At 40.3% G+C, this 19,232-nt stretch overlaps 1 protein-coding gene across 2 annotated transcripts in view; it reads right to left on the reverse strand.

The window, feature by feature from the left end:
- Positions 1–5,991: 5,991 nt before the first annotated feature.
- Positions 5,992–19,232, reverse strand: part of LOC126210068 (serine/threonine-protein phosphatase PP1-beta catalytic subunit) — a 99,385-nt gene continuing 86,144 nt past the window's right edge. The window contains exons 7-8 of one of the 2 annotated variants that reach the window (XM_049939190.1): positions 18,973–19,081; positions 5,992–8,319 (exon numbers count right to left, since the gene is read on the reverse strand). In XM_049939190.1, the coding sequence (XP_049795147.1) occupies positions 18,983–19,081 (99 nt within the window). In that variant the 3' untranslated portion in view covers positions 5,992–8,319; positions 18,973–18,982. The remainder of the gene's footprint in view (positions 8,320–18,972; positions 19,082–19,232) is intronic. The other variant, XM_049939189.1, reaches the window with a different exon arrangement.

Below are 19,232 nucleotides of genomic sequence, written 5' to 3' on the forward strand. Positions count from 1 at the left end.
GCGTTCGAAAAAATGTTGTAGCTTTAAAGCTAGTTAAGTCTACATGCTATTAATATATTTATCCACTCAACAGTAATCATCTTTAAGTGATTGGCTGCCTTCCTTTACTTTGTTTCCATCAAGGAATTTCTGTTTTTGTAGAATACAAACATGTATTTTTTAATGGTGCCAAATGTGAAAACCTCAGATTTCCTTCCGTGCACTTAATCTTCAAGCTGAAAGTTATCTTTTTTAGTCTTTGCTAATAACTGTTTCCATTGGAACGCAGAGAAGGATCTTGAAGCACTAATTTCAAGACAGCTGAATGCTATATTGTAAGAGAAATTTGTGTCGACTTAGTTCCATGGAGTAATATCTATTTGCTCATTGTTTATATGGCAATACCATTGCTATTTAGGACCGACGTGTGTAACTTTAATTTTACACACACAAATCTAAAAAATCAGAAATAACTCTTGTCAAATAAACTAACAATTTGTATTCAAAAGATACACACATGGTCTTGACTATCATTGTGCCCAGGAATGAGGAGCACCCTACCGACGGACCTTCCCACTCCTTTTTAGGTGGTACTCTGCCTCCCACCCAGTCTATGCAATATCCTCGTCCTGTATCACACCCGCTCTCACGCCATGCCAGTTGGGTCATACCCCTGTGGAAGACCCGTGGGCGAGATTTGATCAATTCACCCACCAACCACATTCTACTCCATTCACATGACAGGCTTAACCGTCTCAACGGTAAAACACCCATGTCATATACCAGCACTGCTGCCATTTCTGAACAGAATTTTATGTGGACATGATCACCTACCAACTGTCCAACTGAATGAATGACCTCTGCCAAACTGTATCTGAGAGCAGATCTTATTCACTTTTCTTTGTACACGATTTTGTTCCACTCTCTCATATGTAGAAGGATCCAGTGGCAGCACACACTGCTGAACCCAACATGCTCAATATCAGTGGCTGCTTTACAACACGTACTCCCCTGACCCCCATCATATTCTCTGAACTACATAGATGGGAATTATCCATGCAATGTGTCTTTTGCCCCCATAATCTCTGACCACAGTTTCCACCGAGCTCCGTAGACCCACACCCACCTCTGCCTTGTCTCGGGACCCTAACTTCACACATTCTGCACCCACATCCTCTCTTCTCAATTCCATCACATCATGATGCACTGCACGAGCTGACTGGTGCTGGAGCCTGTGTGTCTCATTCCTATTGTGTACACCTACTGCCTTTAAGCCGTCAGCCACCCATCCTCACTGCTCCGTGTCTCCTTTCTCCCCTCACCCACTTCACTGTATAAAGCATCCCCCCCCCCCCTGTCTACCTGCAGTAGTACAGGCCCAGCACTGTGTATTCAGCTGGCACAATGTAGCCGTGCATGCCTAATTTATTTAATACAGTGAACCCCACTTTTACACTTTTAAAGGGCTTTTAAAAAATGGTGTAGAAAGCTGGAAAATGTGAAATGTGGGAAATAACTATTTATGTGGTAAAAGTTAAATATAGGACCCCCTCTTCAATTTTCTCAATGTACATAATAGGAATCAAAATACTCATCAGGGACTCGTTTACAAGGTGTACAACTTTGCTTCCGTCATTTTTTCCCCAACATTTGAGGCTTTAATGAAACAAATAGGTTACACATTTATCATTCAACGTATTTTCCATCGATGGCCACTACTTTCTTCCATCTTTTGGGTAGTGTATGAATTGTTCATCTTTTGAAGCGATCCACAAATCGATCCAATTTGTGACTTCATAAGATCGGGAGTGTTGGTTAGCCAAGCCATGTGCCATTGATCTAAACAAGTGATAGAGGGAGCAATGTCTGGAGTATACAGCGGCCGGTTTTTTTTTTAGGGCGCAAAACTGCTATGGTCATTAGCGCCCGACCCGTGACTTAGGAAACAGTAAAAAACGAAAATGGAAACCAGCAGCAATGGGAACGAAACTCAAAAAATTGGAGAAACTACAAGCAGAAGGAAAGCTTAAAAATCCACTACAGAAAGGGATTGGTTGTCCCCAAAAAAAGCTTCAAATGACTGACGTCATATCACTGGCACTAATAAACTCGAGAACGCGATCGGCCGAGCGCGTGTCATCTGCCGCTTAACAGATGTCGATGGCTAAAAAGACAGTGCCCTATCCGAAGTCTAGTTAAAATTACCTCCTCCCGACGACGCGTTCGGGAGGAAGAGGTCCAAGCACAGGGAAGAGCTTTCACGTCCCGCAATTTATTATGGGGAAGTGTCGAGCAATGTGCGTACCATAAAAGAACAACACGACGACATAAAACGCACCGTAGATCGGCAAAGGGAATCGATCGAATAGCTGGCCGAAGAAGAGAGACTGCAGCCTTGGCCACTATAACGGCCGCCTCATTTCCACAGATACCAATGTGTCCTGGGAGCCAGAGGAACGCCACCGAGACGCCCCCCACGTGGAGCAAGCGCAGACAGTCCTGAATCCGGTGGACCAGAGGGTGGACAGGGTAGAGAGCTTGGAGACTGAGTAGAGAGCTGAGAGAATCTGAACAGATAACATACTGTATCCACTGATGGTGGCGGATGTATTGGACAGCCTGGAGAACAGTGTAAAGCTCCGCAGTATACACCGAACACTGGTCGGGAAGCCGAAATCGATTTGGGGTGACGCCAACAATATAGGCACTCCCTACACCTAACGATGTTTTCGAGCCATCAGTGTAAATAAATGTGGCTTCCTTCATTTGTGCACATAGAGCAGCAAATGCCCGATGATAAACAAGTGAAGGGGTACCATCCTTGGGAAATTGACAAAGGTCACGGAGCCAAGGCGGTGCTGTACCCCAAGTTGTCAAGAAGGTTTTAGGAAAGCGGAAGGAAAGAGAATGGAGCAGTTGACAGAAGCGGACTCCCGGTGGTAGTAGGGAGGAAGGGCGGCCTGCATACCCTACATCCAAGGAGGTGTTGAAAAAAATGTCATGGGCTGGATTAGCTGGCATGGAAGACAGATGGCTAGCATAACGTCTCAGAAGGACTGCTCGCCGATTGGACAGCGTTCAGCAGTCTCAGCATAAAGGCTTTCCACAGGGCTGGTGTAAAAAGCGCCAGACACTAAACGTAATCCACGGTGGTGGATAGATTCGAGACGCCGAAGAATAAGACGGCCGAGCAGAGGAGTAGACTATGCTTCCATAGTCCAATTTCGAGCGCACTAAGGCGCGATAGAGGCGGAGAAGGACCACTCTGTCCGCTCCCCAGGAGGTACCATTCAGGACACGGAGGGTGTTGAGGGATCGCAGACAGCGAGCCGAAAGATAGGAAACGTGGGAGGACCAGCACAGTTTTCTGTCAAACATAAGACCCAAGAATTTAGCGACGTCCGAAAACGGAAGGTTGACAGGTCCTAGATGTAAGGAGGGTGGAAGAAACTCCTTACGTCGCCAAAAATTAACACAAAATACAGCGGGTGGGGTAGGACTTCCCATTATAATGTTTCCAAGTACGTTTTGACCTATTTTGCAATGTAGGATCGAGCATTATCGTGCTGCAAAATCACTTTATAGTACCTCTCGCTGTATTGTGGCCATTTGTCTTTTAATGCTCTGCTCAAATGCGAATTGCGTTCGATAATGGCACCTGCGATTGTTTCACTTTGTTTTAATACCTCATACTACATGACACCAAGCTAGTCCCACCAAATGCAGAGCATGAATATTTGGTTTGGCCATCGACATGGGAGTGTGGCCAGGATATCACCATGATTATTGGTGTTGAGGGTTATCATAATGAACCCATTTTTTGTCCCCGGTCTCAATGCAATGCACAAATCCCGTCCGATTTTACTCTGAAGCAACTGTTCACAAACGCCGTTCAACGTCTCTTGGTTTCAACTCACATGGGACCCAAGTTCCTTCTTTCTGAATCATGCCCATAGCCTTGAGACGTTTTGAAATGCATGCTGTGTCACTCCCATTAAACGTGCCAATTCTTCTTCAGTTTGACGTGAGTCTTCACTCAGCAACGTCTCCAATTCTGCATCTTCGAGAACATTCTCTCTTCGACCACTATGATGGTCTACGACGCTAAAATCATCATTCTTGAAGCATTGAAACAGCTCACGACACGTTCTTTCACTAACAGCGTCCTTACCACACGTACTTGAGAGCATTCGATGAGACTCAGCTGCTGTTTTCTTCATACTGAAACAAAACAGTAACACCTCCCGCAAATGACGAAAATTAGGCTCATAAACTGACGTTTTCAATCAAGAACAACTTTATGATGCAGACACAAACAGACTAATGTTTGAATGAAGTTATGCTGACCGAGGTCCAAGCTAACTGCCTGACAATCTTTTTCTTTCGACCGCTACTTACCGTTGTTGCCACCTATCGGCAAATGGCAGAAGCAAAGTTATACACCTTGTACTATCTAAAAAAGGTTATCTGAATTCCGTAATACGTTTACCACCCATGTAACTGGAACTGGTAACAGTCTGGGAAGTAAAAATGTTTGACTCAATTTCATACATCATAATTGATGTTTCTGGAAGCCTGCAACAGTCCTTCCTTAAAGAATGAAATACTGCATCAGTTCTGGAGTTTTTCAAGCTTAGCATGACATCTTTTGAGAATTTAAACACATTGCCAATGTTTACACAGGTATTGTGTGTGGTGTTGCATATGTGCTGTTATCCATCTCTTTCACTGTAGTCTTTTTGAGATTGTACGGTTGGCCTACTGTACCACCTCCCTTATGCAGAAACAAACAAACACACACACACACACACACACACACACACACACACAGTGTCTGTGAAAAAAAAAAAGAAAAAAAAATACTTAGTAAATGTTTGCACTTGATAACGGGAATAAATTCTCAAAATGTGTCTTGCTAAGCATGAAAAAACATATAACTAGTGCAAACCAAAAACATTTGAGCAAAGCAGAGAGAGAAAATGAATGAACTAGCACTACAAATGACCAAACAACGAAACACACGAGATATGAATTAAACGCAAAGGTGCCACAATGATCACAACAATCATGAAGTTGTGCATGCCAGTGGAGAGGGTTTGGAAATGGTTGGGACTGTTCATGATACTTTTATTCAAACAAACCTACTGACTCCCATCACCCATCACCTTGAATAGAGCTTGGCAGCAACTGGAGATAGAACATGAATTGCTCCAACTTTTACCAAATTAGCTCTTTTGAGTAAAGTGCCCTAGCGCCAAGAAACTTAACTACATAATATTTTAAAATATTACTTTAAGGCCAATGCAATGCCAACATCATTTTTTGTCAATTATATCAGATTTTACTTCACTATCATTTTTTCATAAAGCATACATCGTGGGAAAATTATAAATATGTAAACACAAAATTGGATGCTAATTAACATTGCGATCAAATAAAATTTGATGGGAGCAATAAAAAATGTAACAGATGGCAGCAAAATGTTAGTTCCAGGAATGTAAAAGCCAGGTTGCACTGTAGTGATTTAATATACATCAAAGTAATTTTGTGTGTATTAAAATGGTTTTATTTGTGTGCTACAACATCTGAAACCTAGGTTTAATTTCTATTTCTGTTTTGTGTCAAGCACCTGAGCAACAAACAGCCTGGCAGTAGCATCTTTGATGCAGCAGCCAGAAATGCTATGCCAGCCACCACCACAGCTTACGTGACAACCAGCTATCACCTGGATCCTGTCCTGTCCCCTAGTGACACATATCTGACTCCACTGTCTTAGTTAAAATTCAATAGTACATATTAAAGTAACTGAAGGACTTGTATTGATCATGTAGTATGTCATGTTGAAACAGTTCACTTCCTTGTCAGTAAAACCTCTGAAAATTTACTATAAAGCATTCTCAGAAAGTAAACACAATCATCCATGCTACATACACATCAAATAAAGGGAATTATCTTTACTCTTGCAATGAAATAATGAACCTGCAAATACAGACAAACTGCATTTTTACTACTTCAATCACAGAATTACTGCACCTAAAAGTCAGGAAGAAGTTATTGTTCTGAGCACAATCAGAACGCAAAAATCAGATCTTCAGAAATCCAGTCATCGGGTTGCAGATGGCATATTAAAACAACTGATGTTACAATTGTGCTTTCCACTGGATTCTTATTACCTCACTGAATCAGTGATATTTGTTATATGTATCACATATCTGGCAAGTGGCATACTGGAGATAAAAAAGATCTTATAAACATTGGTTGAAATCTTTATTTGTAACACAAAGGCTAACACTTCTGATCATCATTAATACTAATTGACAAGTTTTAATTATAATTATTTTAAAAGCAGTTTCCAATATCTCTAACTATATGAGGAAATGAAATGATGAAAGCTCTGAATTTAACAAATATGAAATCTAACAAGCTTTTCAATAACTGTAACATGTATTATTTTACAGTGACATTTGTGTCCCAACAAAAATAAATGCAACTTGATGCATCACCAATTACACGGAACCATGCACAACATTTAAAGAAAAATATTTCTCTCAAATGACAAATATAAGCTACAGAAATTGAAAGCCAATACATTAGTAATGAATTCTACATAAGCACAAACACAAGTGCCCGTTCATTACAGGTAACACACAGACATCTCTCAAAATAGGGAATACTTTCTGGTACCACTAACTAACTCTCACAGAGATGCTGATAAATGCACTGTAAACAGTGAACATAACAAATTTTCTACTACAGAAAACTGTTGCAAAATAAACTGAGAAAACATCACAGTGCGTACATACATGAAAGTATGATCAGCTTTCTTCAATACTGTTATTTTTAATAAACAGACTTTGCACAACATATGCTACAAAAGTCCAAAATACAATTCAATTCAACTGGCATTATAATAATTCAAATTCACAACATTTATAACAAAAGCAATTTTCCATCTATCTGATGAAATATGCTGACTTACGTGAGTCCACAAACAACTTCATAAACAAATCAGACTAATAAAAACTGTTTCAAGACGTACTGTATATACACACATACATAAAAAAATGATCGAACCCGGAAAGAAAGCTGTCTATACACTTTACTTAAATCCCTTATGAACATCATATATTGTAGCATAAAAGATACACCAATTAAAAAGAAAACTTTTAAATGCAGTTATATCAATATGTTTCTTTGGTACTCATTATTTTCAAATAGAATGTGCAACAAGCTACCTTGCAGCCAGTAAGCAATAACATTTTTGTACTTCTGTTAACACATCAATTAAAATTAAAGTCGTCTCTTAGAATGTAAAACTGTATGTTTACACTAACAAAAACAGTATATATTTAACAGCAGCATATGCACATTTCCCCTTCAGTAAAAAATTCAGAGTATCAAAGAAACAAACACATTTAAAGCAGCATACTTTGAGAAAAAAAAGCTTTCTTTCAAGTCCTTCCATTTCTGCTTATGGTAAAGACCAAGTGTGCCTTGTATTATGTAACTGTCCCACATATGAAACATTTGCCAGAAGGGCAGACGTATGAAATTAAAATAGGACTTCCTTTTTAAGGCAACTGGCATGGGTCTCCAGTAAGCAACCAAAAGTCAGTTGCAGCCTGTTCTAAATGAGTGATTTAAAAAAGGCCAAGAAAACATGGCAAACCTTCAAACCAGCAGCTGTGAAATAGTCTCATAAATGTCTTTTTGAGGTTTGAAAAGCACACTTAACTGAAATTAACATCAAGTCCCCAACATGATTACAACCAACTGGTTTGAGGGTCATTATAATGACAACATTACAACATTCCACAGTGAACTGAAAAGAAATATATTAATGAACTCCAGGAATATAATGAAAAGAAACTGAAAGACAGTTAATGAACTGAAATACTGAGAAATAAATAAATAAATAATGTACCAGCCATTTACAGAATAAGTAGAGATTTGAATTTAAAGGTTTTTTTTTTACATAATTCAATATACATGCAGTTTCTCCAGCACTTTGACAGCAAACAACTTTGGGCAAAAGAATTCACTTTACAGTTGTCATACGAGGCTAATCTGTTCCACAGCAAAAGTAAGTAATAAGTAGGAACGGCATGCATCACATGAGAGATGTAATGACTGAAGATGTGATGTATATTCCTGGGATGAAGAATACTTTATAACTTATCTCTACAAACAGTGAGAGTATCTTGAATTTGTATAGCAAAATATCATCACAGATTGTAGGGCTGTAGCCAGAAAATAGAAGAAACACACAAGTTCTCTCCGTTCTCACACACACAGGATTTTTCAGCACCTGTAGAACACAATTAAGGAGGTGCATTAAATCTGGAAAAAGAGCATAAAACATTAAAAACACACACAAATATTCATCAATTACAGAATAGTGTTGTTAATATATAAATTTTATGCAGGCAGTAGCCCACAGCTTGTCAGTATTTTAAAAGTACCTAGAGCGGCTGTTAAAATAATTCAAACTTCCCATCATCCTCCGGTATCAAAATTATTTACAACATCCCATTCAGTGGCAGTTTACTCCGCATCAAATAAAATGAATCCATCATGAATCACAGCAAGTTGCACCATGACTCGGAGTACATGTTAAACTGTAGGTCCATCTGTAACCAGGAGCATAAGTCAGTTCAAAGGCTGGAGGAAGGCAATGTCATATTACCTGTAATAGAACTGCATCTGGTGAAGCACTGCAGTGTTTGAAGACAGGTTTACCTTCACTTTTGTGGTCAAGAAGGGATCGAGAGTTGTATAGCCTACCCCTCATTTTATTCAATTTGTACATTGAGCAAGAAGTAAATGAAACCATGGAGAGATGTGGAAGAGAGTTAAAGATCAGGAAAGAAAAAATCAACTTCTTGATTTGCTGATGACATTGTATTTTGTCAAAGATAGCAAAGTAATTGGAAGAGCAGATGAACATACTAGACTGTGTCTTAAAAACAGGTTGTCAGAACAAGGGTAATGGAATGTAGTTGAGTTAAATCAGACGAGGGTGTTGAAATTAAATTATGATATGAGTCACTAAAAGTAGTCTATGACTTATTATTTGGGTAGTGAAATAACTGTGGATGGCCAAAAAGGAGAGGATATAAAATGCAGACTAGTTATATGAAGTAACACCAAATACAGATTTAAGTATGAGGAATTCTTTTCCGAGGCCATTTGTGTGGAGTGTAGCCTTGTACAGAACAGAAATGAAATCTGGATGATAAACAGTTCAGATTAAAAGAATAGAAATTTCTAAAATGCATTACAGAAGAAAGTTGAAAATTAAATGGGTAGGTCAAATAACTAAAGAGGCTGTACGGAAAAAAATTTGGGGGGTGGAGGGAGGGGGGAGAAATTTGTGGCAAACTTGACTAAAAAAAGGGGCCAGTTGATAGGACACATCCGGATGCATCAAGGAATCATCAACTTGCTAACTGAGGGAAGCCTGGGAGTTAACACTGACATGGAGACCATCAAACCTGTTAATCACTGATTCTGATGAGTCTCCAGTGTGTTCTGCAGACACCTGTCCTGAGTACATGGCTAGTGGCTCTTCATGCAACAGCCCCTAGTTTCTGAGAAAACTAATGTTGGAAGTTTTATAGATACATCCTATCCCCATAATGTCAGTCATGTTTAGACAAAACAAGTGCAGCGCAATGGCTGAGGTTCATGGTGGCATCCTGCGGATCAACCGATCGAGTGATGTTTGCTTTTACAGACATGTAAAAATTTCCAAATAAATAAATAAAATACTTCAAAATGTTCCCAAATTGTGAAGACAAACAGATACATAACTTTGAACATTCAATAAAAATACATTCTTCAATTCTACATCAATTTAATGACCTGCTTTCACAGGAATGGTCAAATGTGTGTGGTTCATATTGAAGTTTACCGAAGAAATAACAATAGTTCTGAATTGAAACGAACTGCATTTTCTGGTTCCGACTCTGAAAAATTCATGTGCACGTTTCATGAAAGCTACTGTCTTGCAGGCACAGGAATTTTTCAGAATCGGTACCAGAATCTGTGTTTCCGCTGATTCTATAACAAATACCATCCATAATTCTGTTCTAACACAACAAGTGGTAGCAAGTAAGATGATTGTGTAATCTTCTACACAACAAACAGAACACGTATTATTCAACAAAGTTGGCTGTAATGGTTGATTTATTAATTAAATTATTACTGTGAAAATTACTACTTTTGAACAGTTTTGCATTACATATACTATTTAATGATATTCTGTAAATTCTGTAAAAACTGAAGAAAAAAGTGAACATGCAAGGTTTGAACCCATACCACTGACATTATAATTGTGAACCTTAACCACTGCACTACACTCACTTGGCCAAAACTTTCAGGTATTAGAGGTACCCTTATATCAAGATTTATTTTCTTAGAAATTAGAGGCTGTAGCATGGAAAGCCACTAGACGTGTACTCATGACAGATCCCTCTACAACATACCTAAGACTCATTGAAACCAGTGATTAACAGGTGTGATGGCCCCCATGTCAATCGCAAACCCAAGCACAGCGTGTGTGACAGGCATGCTGCAAGTGTCCCAAGCTCTAACTCCACTCTTCTTCCTCCATTCACATGTTTTTCACTTGTTTTTGGGTCTGACTGTCCATGAAATGACCTCTGCATTGTGGTGCCACCATGTGGATGTTCCTCAAAAACTTTCGGTGTTCTCAAAAACAACCCCCCCCACTTATCCAAAACCACTGCACTGACACGTGACATCTTAGTTTTCATGGGTTTCTTGTTATGCTAGCAGTACATTTTACAATAAATACTGGAGAGATTTTGACCAATAGTGACCTCGAGAAGCTTTTGAATGAACCACCTGAAGATTCAGGTTCTGGAGGAGACATTTTTTAAAGCAAACAGTGATTTTGCTTCTGATTTAGGCTCTGGCACAAAAACAACATTATTTCAACATTACCATTCCACTGTTCTACATTACTGTGCTTGATATATCAGCCATGTAAGTTATATAGAAGATGTTTTACTGTTGAAAAATCTTCAGATGAGGAATTAGGATGGACCACATCTGATGAAAAACCATCATTACCTGAATCCGAAGAAGAAAGTGGATATGTGGCAGAAGTGGATGACAACAGCAGTCCTTTCAATAGTTTTTCAACTTTTCTACCTGAAGCAATAATAAATCACATCAAGGCAGAAACTAACAAATATGCGAAATCCATTACAGAAAAATGAGAAGTTCAAAAAACATGAAACCCACAAGCATTTGGTGCACATTGACTGGGGTATAAACTTCAAGACATTTATTTTGCTCTTTGTTGTTCTAAGCCATGTGTCTCTCTTAAAGAAAAACAAAATATGTGATTACTGGTCTACAAATAACTGTTTCCACGCCTTTTGCAGATTCAGTTCTGGCTGGAAATAGATTCTTTGCTATTCTCTAGTGTCTGTATGTATCTACAACTACATGTAAATGACATTGCATAAGATCAGACCTTCGCAGAATCATTTGCTTTCACAGTTTCCAGCATTGCTTTCACCTGAGGAAAATCTTATCAATGATGAAGGTGTGTGTAGATTCAGAGGAAGTTATTTTTCACGTGTGTGGTGATTTAAAGACAAGATATGTTTTACACAATGAACTGTACATGGTTAAAGGCCAGTTAAACAGTTCACGTTCACTGCCCCGACTGGCTACCTCAACAAGGGACAGGGACAGATACTACGGTTCACCAGATTTTTTTATATTCTGTGGGAGAATAAGTCCAAGGCTGTGGGAATGTATGAGTCAAATCAGAATGGATTTCCTATATAAGGCATAGCCAACAAAGCTAGAGAAAGATGACTGTATATTAATGGGGGAGGAACATTTATTGTGCCTGAAGTGGAGGGACAATAGAGTCTTTCTATGATTATCAAGTCTTCACGAGATGACACGAACAAAAGTGGAGGTTCTTAACAAAACTCAGAAGACAAAGAACCTGACCTGATACCATTCAAGGCTACAATCTTGACAAGACTGGTGTAAACAAGAATGGTCAACTCATTTAACTACCTTTTCAAGAAATGGCAAATGACATGGTGAAAAACTATTTTCCAACCTGCTTTATAATGGTGGAGTGAACACTCTTGTCATACTGAAAACCACAAAATAATCAGGACAAATTTTCTTCTGCAACAAAGTTTGCAGTTTGCAAAGAAATGAAGCATACATCAAAACACTGTTCCCCACCAAGATGTATGTAGCAACAGATTTCTAGAAAAGCATTTTGCTGATAGAATTCCTTCCATGGAAAAGAAGAAAGAGAATGCAAAGTTTGCACAGGAAAAGCATAACTGTTCACAGGAAAGCTATCAAGTAAAGAAACAGCATTATGCTGCCCTGACTAAAGTTACACCATGCATACCAGAGTATTTAAAACTGTACCATACAATGACAAATTCTTGTTAATTGCAGTAATAAGAATCCCCACAGATTTTTTTTCATAAACATGTACTGAAATTTAAATAAAATTTGTGTGCTAAATTTGTAGTAAATTATTTTGTAATTATAATATAAAAGAAGCTTTCTAAATTTAAAAAATTTATCCAAATTTGTACTTAACATTATGAGAATGAATTGTTAAGCACTTAAGATACGCAAACAGGCTTGGGATTCTGTGACACGCATGCTGAAAAGAACCAGGACTCAAAATGCCTACTGCACCAATGCCAATTAAAAGTTAGTTCACATTTAAACCTGGCCAATGCAAAATTCCACTGCACCAACCTCTGTTAAACAAGGGAGTTAATCACAGTTAAAGTTGATGGAGGTTGGAGGCTAGTTTAGGTTATCATGGCTAGAATGAAGTAAACACGTCCTATAATAAGGTGGTGGTGCATTTTTATGTTTTAGGTGTCACAGAAGATGAAGAAATATTATATCTTCACCATGTAAATCACCACTCCCTGGTGTACTTGTGGAAAGGGGAAATCCTTTTGCAGATTACAAGGACAGGAAATTTGAAGAAACATTTTGTCTTTCAAAGGAAACAGTGTAGTGATTATTCTGTCAAATCAACGAGAGGTTGGAATTTCCTACTTATCAGAATAGCACTGTCTTGACAATGAACAGACTTCTAAAGACATTGAGTGCACAAGCATCTGGTGCATTTGATACAGCTATTGGTGGTAGTGCTGATGTACATAGTACAACAACATAAAGAATTATCAATGACATATTGGGGATCATAGCAGCAGAGCCTCCACAATACATAAAGTTCTGTCCTCCAGCAGAATTACACTTCGAGATGGATGGTTTCAGAGTACTTGATGGACTTTATGGATTTCCTGGAGTCATTGGTACTGTGGACTGTACTCACAGAAGGATTCAGTCTATTATGGGGTATAATGTGGAACTTTCCTACAGTAGGAGATCTTATTTGTCATTTAACTGCCAAACTGTCAACGACCACAATTTAATAATATGGAACACTGTTGTGGCCTGTTGTTAGACTGTGTTACTATATTTGACCACGCCTCAAGTTTCTCCCTAACACTACACTCATACATTTTTTTGCATTCTAAATTATTTACATTACAGCTGCCCAGCTCTGAAAGGACATCGGTTTCAAATTTTGAGAAATTCAGCATCTGTTAGTTACGCTTCATAGTGCAGTAACAATACCCAAGTTATGATAAACTGAAAAGTGTGACTAAGTACCAAGGAGGTTATACAGGTAAGTACCACAGACTACAATTATCATTATCTGAGCATGTACAGTGGGCACTTTCTTTTTTCTAATCTGCGTTAGTGCACTGCTGAGAAAACTTAATCACAATTAAGATTTAAATGTGATGACATAACTGTAGGATATCTTGCTTTTTAATTGACATTGGTGCAGTTGGCCCAAAGTGTTAAAACTTCCTGGGAGAGGGGGGGGGGGGGGGGCTCTTATCATTCGTGTACTGTGCTTAACAGTATTTTATGCCATTAGATTGTTAACATCGCTCTTTACTACAGTCTGTCAATGGCCATTCGTTCAAGAGGACAGTCTGCTGGTGACTGTTCCCACACAAGGCTGTGCAGAAGTTACAGTAGATCTGATATATGACACGACTTGTTTCACAGATCTCTGGCAGGGTAGGATACATCTATGATTAGAATGTAAGAGACTTACAATTATTTCAGTCTCTTACCAGCTGTCGACCATTTAACACCTCACTACACTGTCACCATGTATCTTTACTCATTCCACAATTTAAAACGGAAATACTACAATATAGAGTAACAGTATGTCAAAAATAATAAATTCGAAAACAGATTTTTGTAACTGCAAAATCAAGCCATAATGAAGTCAAGGGAATCTAACAATTTTAACACAGATTACACACAACACAAAAAATCTCTGAGAAAATTAGAAGTGAGAAATGCCATCTATATCATTGGAGTGAATTTGGCTGGATCTATATTCACATTCTGGAGGCCACTGTGGACTGCGTACTGGAGGTTCTTTGTACCATTGTCAACTACTCCATGTCCTACTCTATTTAAGTATAAAACAAACAATGGAAAATCCAGGATGGAATGTAACAATATGAGAGAAGGAAAGTTGCTACTCACCATACAGTGGAGGATGCTGAGTCACAATAGGCACAATAAAAAGATTCACACAATCATAGATTTCGGCCATTAAGGCCTTTGCCAGCAGTACACACACACACACACACACACACACACACACACACAACTTGCACATACATCTGCAGTCTCAGAGAGCTGAAACTACACTGCAAGCAGCAGCAGCACCTGTGCATGATGGGAGTGGCGACTGGGTGGGGGTAAGGAGGAGGCTGGGGCGGGGAGGGGGAGGGATAGTATGGTGGGAGTGGCGGACAGTGAAGTGTTGCAGTTTAGATGGAGGGTAGGAGAGAAGGTGCGGAGGGGGCGAAGAGGGTAAGTAGCGGAAAGGGGAGAAATAAAAATAAATTATAAGGGTGGGTGTGGCAGTGAAATGATGGCTGTGTAGTGCTGGAATGGGAATAGGGAGGGGGCTGCATGGGTGATGACAGTGACTAACTAAGGTTGAGGCCAGGAGGGTTACGGGACTGTAGGATGTATTGTAGGGAAAGTTCCCACCTTAGCAATTCAGAAAAGCTGGGGTTGGTGGGAAGGATCCATATGGCACAGGCTGTGAAGCAGTCATTGAGATGAGGAGTATCATGTTTGGCAGCGTGCTCAGCTACAGGGTGGTCCACTTGTTTTTTGGCCACAGTTTGTCAGTGGCCGTTCATTCGAACAGACAGCTTGTTGGTTGTCATGCCTACATAGAATGCAGCACAGTAGTTGCAGCTTAGCTTGTAAATCACATGACTGGTTTCACAGGTAGCCCTGCCTTTCATGGCACAGGTTATGTAAGTGACCAAACTGGAGTAGGTGGTGGTAGGAGGATTTATGGGACAGGTCTTGCATCTAGGTCTATTACAGGGGTATGAGCCATGAGGTAAGGGATTGGGAGCAGGAGTTGTGTAAGGGTGGACGAGTATATTGTGTAGGTTTGATGGATGGCGGAATACCACAGTAGGAGGGGTGGGAAGGATAATGGGTACCATTTCTCATTTCAGGGCATGGCGAGAGGTAATCGAAACCCTGGCGGAGAATGTAATTCAGTTGCTCCAGTCCCAGATGGTACTGAGTTACGAGGGGAATGCTCCTCTGTGGCCGGACTGTGGGGCTTTGGGAGGTGGTGGGACTGGAAAGATAAGGCATGGGAGATTTGTTTTTGTACCAGGATGAGAGGGTAATTAGTTAGTGAAGGCTTCAGTGAGACCCTCAGTATATTTAGAGGGGGACTGCTCATCACTGCAGATGCGACGACCACAGGTGGCTAGGCTGTACGGAAGGGACTTCTTGGTATGAAACGGGTGGCAGCTGTCGAAGTGGAGGTATTGTGGTTTGATATGGTTGGAGGTACTGATGTAGCCATCTCTGAGGTGGAGGTCAACATCTAGGAAAGTGGCTTGTTTGGTTGAGTAGGACCAGGTGAAGCAAATGGGGGAGAAGTAGTTGAGGTTCTGGAGGATTGTGAATAAGGTGTCCTCACCTTCAATCCAGATGGCAAAGATGTCATCAATGAATCTGAACTAGGTGAGGGGTTTAGATTTCTGGGTTTTTAGGAAGGTTCCTCTAGATGGCCCATGAATAGGTTAGCATAGGATGGTGTCATGTGTGTGCCCTCCACCTCAGAGATGACTACATCAGTACCTCCGACCATATCAAACCTACTAACCACCAGCAATACCTCCATTTCGACAGCTCCCACCCGTTTCATACCAAGAAGTCCCTTCCGTACAGCCTAGCCACCCGTGGTCGTCGCATCTGCAGTGACGAGCAGTCCCTCTAAATATACCGAGGGTATCACTGAAGCCTTCACTGACTAATTATCCTCCCATCCTTGTACAAAAACAAATCTCCCATGCCTTATCTTTCCAGCCTCCCACCACCTCCCAAAGCCCCACAGTCCGGCCACAGAGGAGTATTCCCCTCGTAACTCTGTACCACCTGGGACTGGAGCAACTGAATTACATTCTCCGCCAGGGTTTCGATTACCCCCCATAAATCATCCTACCACCACCTACTCCAGTTTGGTCACTTACATAACCTGTGCCATGAAAGGCAGGGCTACCTGTGAAACCAATCATGTGATTTACAAGCTAAGCTGCAACCACTGTGCAGCATTCTACGTAGGCATGACAACGAACAAGCTGTCTGTCCATCGAATGGCCACCGACCAACTGTGGCCAAAAAACAAGTGGACCACCCTGTAGCTAAGCACGCTGCCGAACATGATACTCCTCATCTCTGACTGCTTCACAGCCTGTGCCATATGGATCCTTCCCACCAACTCCAGCTTTTCTTAATTGTACACGTGGGAACTTACCCTGCAATAAATCCTACGTTCCCATAACCCTCCTGGCCTCAACCTTTGTTAGTCACTGTCTTCACCCATCCAGCCCCCTCCCTGTTCCCATTCCAGCACTACACAGTCGTCATTTCACTGCCACACCCAGTCTTTTAATCTCTTTTTATTTTTATTTATCTCCTTTCCGTTACTTACCCCCTCCCCCCTCCGCACCTTCTCTCCTACCCTCCATCTAAACTGCAACACTTCACTCCCCGCCCCAGCCTCCTCCTTACCCCCGCCCAGTTGCCACTCCCATCATGCACTGGAGCTGCTGCTCATAGTGTAGTTTCAGCTCTCAGAGACTGCAGTCTGCAGACGTGTGTGCAAGTTGCCCTTGCACACTGTGTGTGTGTGTGTGTGTGTGTGTGTGTGTGTGTGTGTGTGTGTACTGCTGACAAAGGCCTGAATGGCCGAAAGCTGTGATTGTGTGAATCTTTTTATTGTGCCTATCACAACTCAGCATCTCCGCTATATGTTGAGCAGCAACTTTCCTTCTCTTGTACTGTTCTATTTGAGTATGAAAGGAGGAGCAAAATCACCGCCTCTCGATCTGCCCTAATCTCAGTTTCATTACTCTTCTGAGAGACATACAATTGAGGCAGTAAAATTGTGGAGTGACATTTGGATTGGGGAAAAAAAAAAAAACTACTTCACCAAGTGGCAATGGTATCTTCTAAGACAACAGTGCAAATGTTGGAAAAGTGTATTCAGTGTGGTTCTACATACCGCAACATAGAATACTGCCACATTACCAGAATGAATTTTCACTCAGCAGCGGAGTGTGTACTGATGTGATACATTCCAACAGATTAAATCTGCATGCTGGATCAAGATTTAAACCTGGGACATATGACTTTTGCGGACAAGCACTCTATTGACTGAACCACCCACTTCCTCTTCTGACGCATCAGGGAGGTAGGAGAAGAGGTACTGATGGAAGTGAGGCTGTGAGAGTAAATCGTGAAGCATGCTCGAATAGCTCAGTCAGCAGTATACTTGGCTGTTTAAGGTAAAGGTCACAGGTTTGAGTCTTGTCCAGCACACAGCTCATAATCTATGAAGAAGTTTCATTGCCACATTAGATCACCACCCTGCAAAGGGAAACGGAGAAACTACACAGCAGGCACACCCACATCAACAAACCTACACCCAACCCCACCCACACAAATACACAATTCAACGGTTTGTTCCCAATAAAAAAGGAGAGCCTTTACATAAATATTTTCACCACTGACTCAACTAATTGCTGCAATTTCTTTGTTGTTGGCCTTCTTCACTTCTCAGCATTGTTTGTATTTATGCAACAAAAATTTTAGAAATTAACTCAATATTGTCATTGTTTTAAACAAATGTGAGATGAGAACTGAGCAGAAATCTACAACGGAAGCCCATATCAACAAAAGATATGAGTTTGATGTAGTCATTGTAAAGGTATATTTGAATTCTGATAAGTATAATTGATTCTCGCTAGCAATGATTTTACTAATCCAAGGCAGATTGGGGGAACAGCCACTCGAAACAGAAAGCACTTCATTTGTCCAGTTCAGAAGTTGCTACAGGACATAATTCTCAAGATCAGCTTTTTATAATTAATTATTATACCAAGGACATATTGTCTCACCGTACCCGCCGAATCTGAAGTTTCAGTTTCTTTCTAGCTGGTTAGTTCTTACTAAATCTGCTTTCTGCTGGTATCCATTCTTTTACATAAGAATTTATTCCATCTTGAGGTCAATGCCTCTGTGAAATTCACCCAACTGGCCCTTGCCATCAAACACATAATCACCATAACCGTTATATTTGAATGACATGCCCTATGCCAAGAACGTGTTCCACCAACGCATTCTACAACCAGTTTCCCCACAATGGCAGCGATATTCTTAAAAAAAAATTACAGATCTCATTTGGACCAATGACAAATGACACTGAAACCTTTAATTTTACTAAATTAGCGTCTAAAATGAGAGGGAGTGGTGCATTTAATAATTGTATACCGGGCATAGTAATAAAGAAATAATTTGCAATAATTCACTACTAACCTGTCACACTTTATTTCTTCTTTGCTGGGTTCCTATGGGGTGTTGCTGGTCGCCCAGAATTCATTCCTGCATACTGGTATTTTGCCTTCTTTTCTGATGGTTTTAAAATCTGGAACAGGAAAATAAGTTCAGCAAGTTAATTTTGTGAGCTATGAGGCACTTCTTTATATCAAGATGAATAATTGCATAGTTCCCACGGAACCACAAAATGGTTATTGCCATGCCTTCACATTACTAGTGTATGAAGATTTTTTGTAAAG

Source organism: Schistocerca nitens, chromosome 10 (assembly GCF_023898315.1).
Source record: "Schistocerca nitens isolate TAMUIC-IGC-003100 chromosome 10, iqSchNite1.1, whole genome shotgun sequence".
Lineage (NCBI taxonomy): Eukaryota > Metazoa > Arthropoda > Insecta > Orthoptera > Acrididae > Schistocerca > Schistocerca nitens.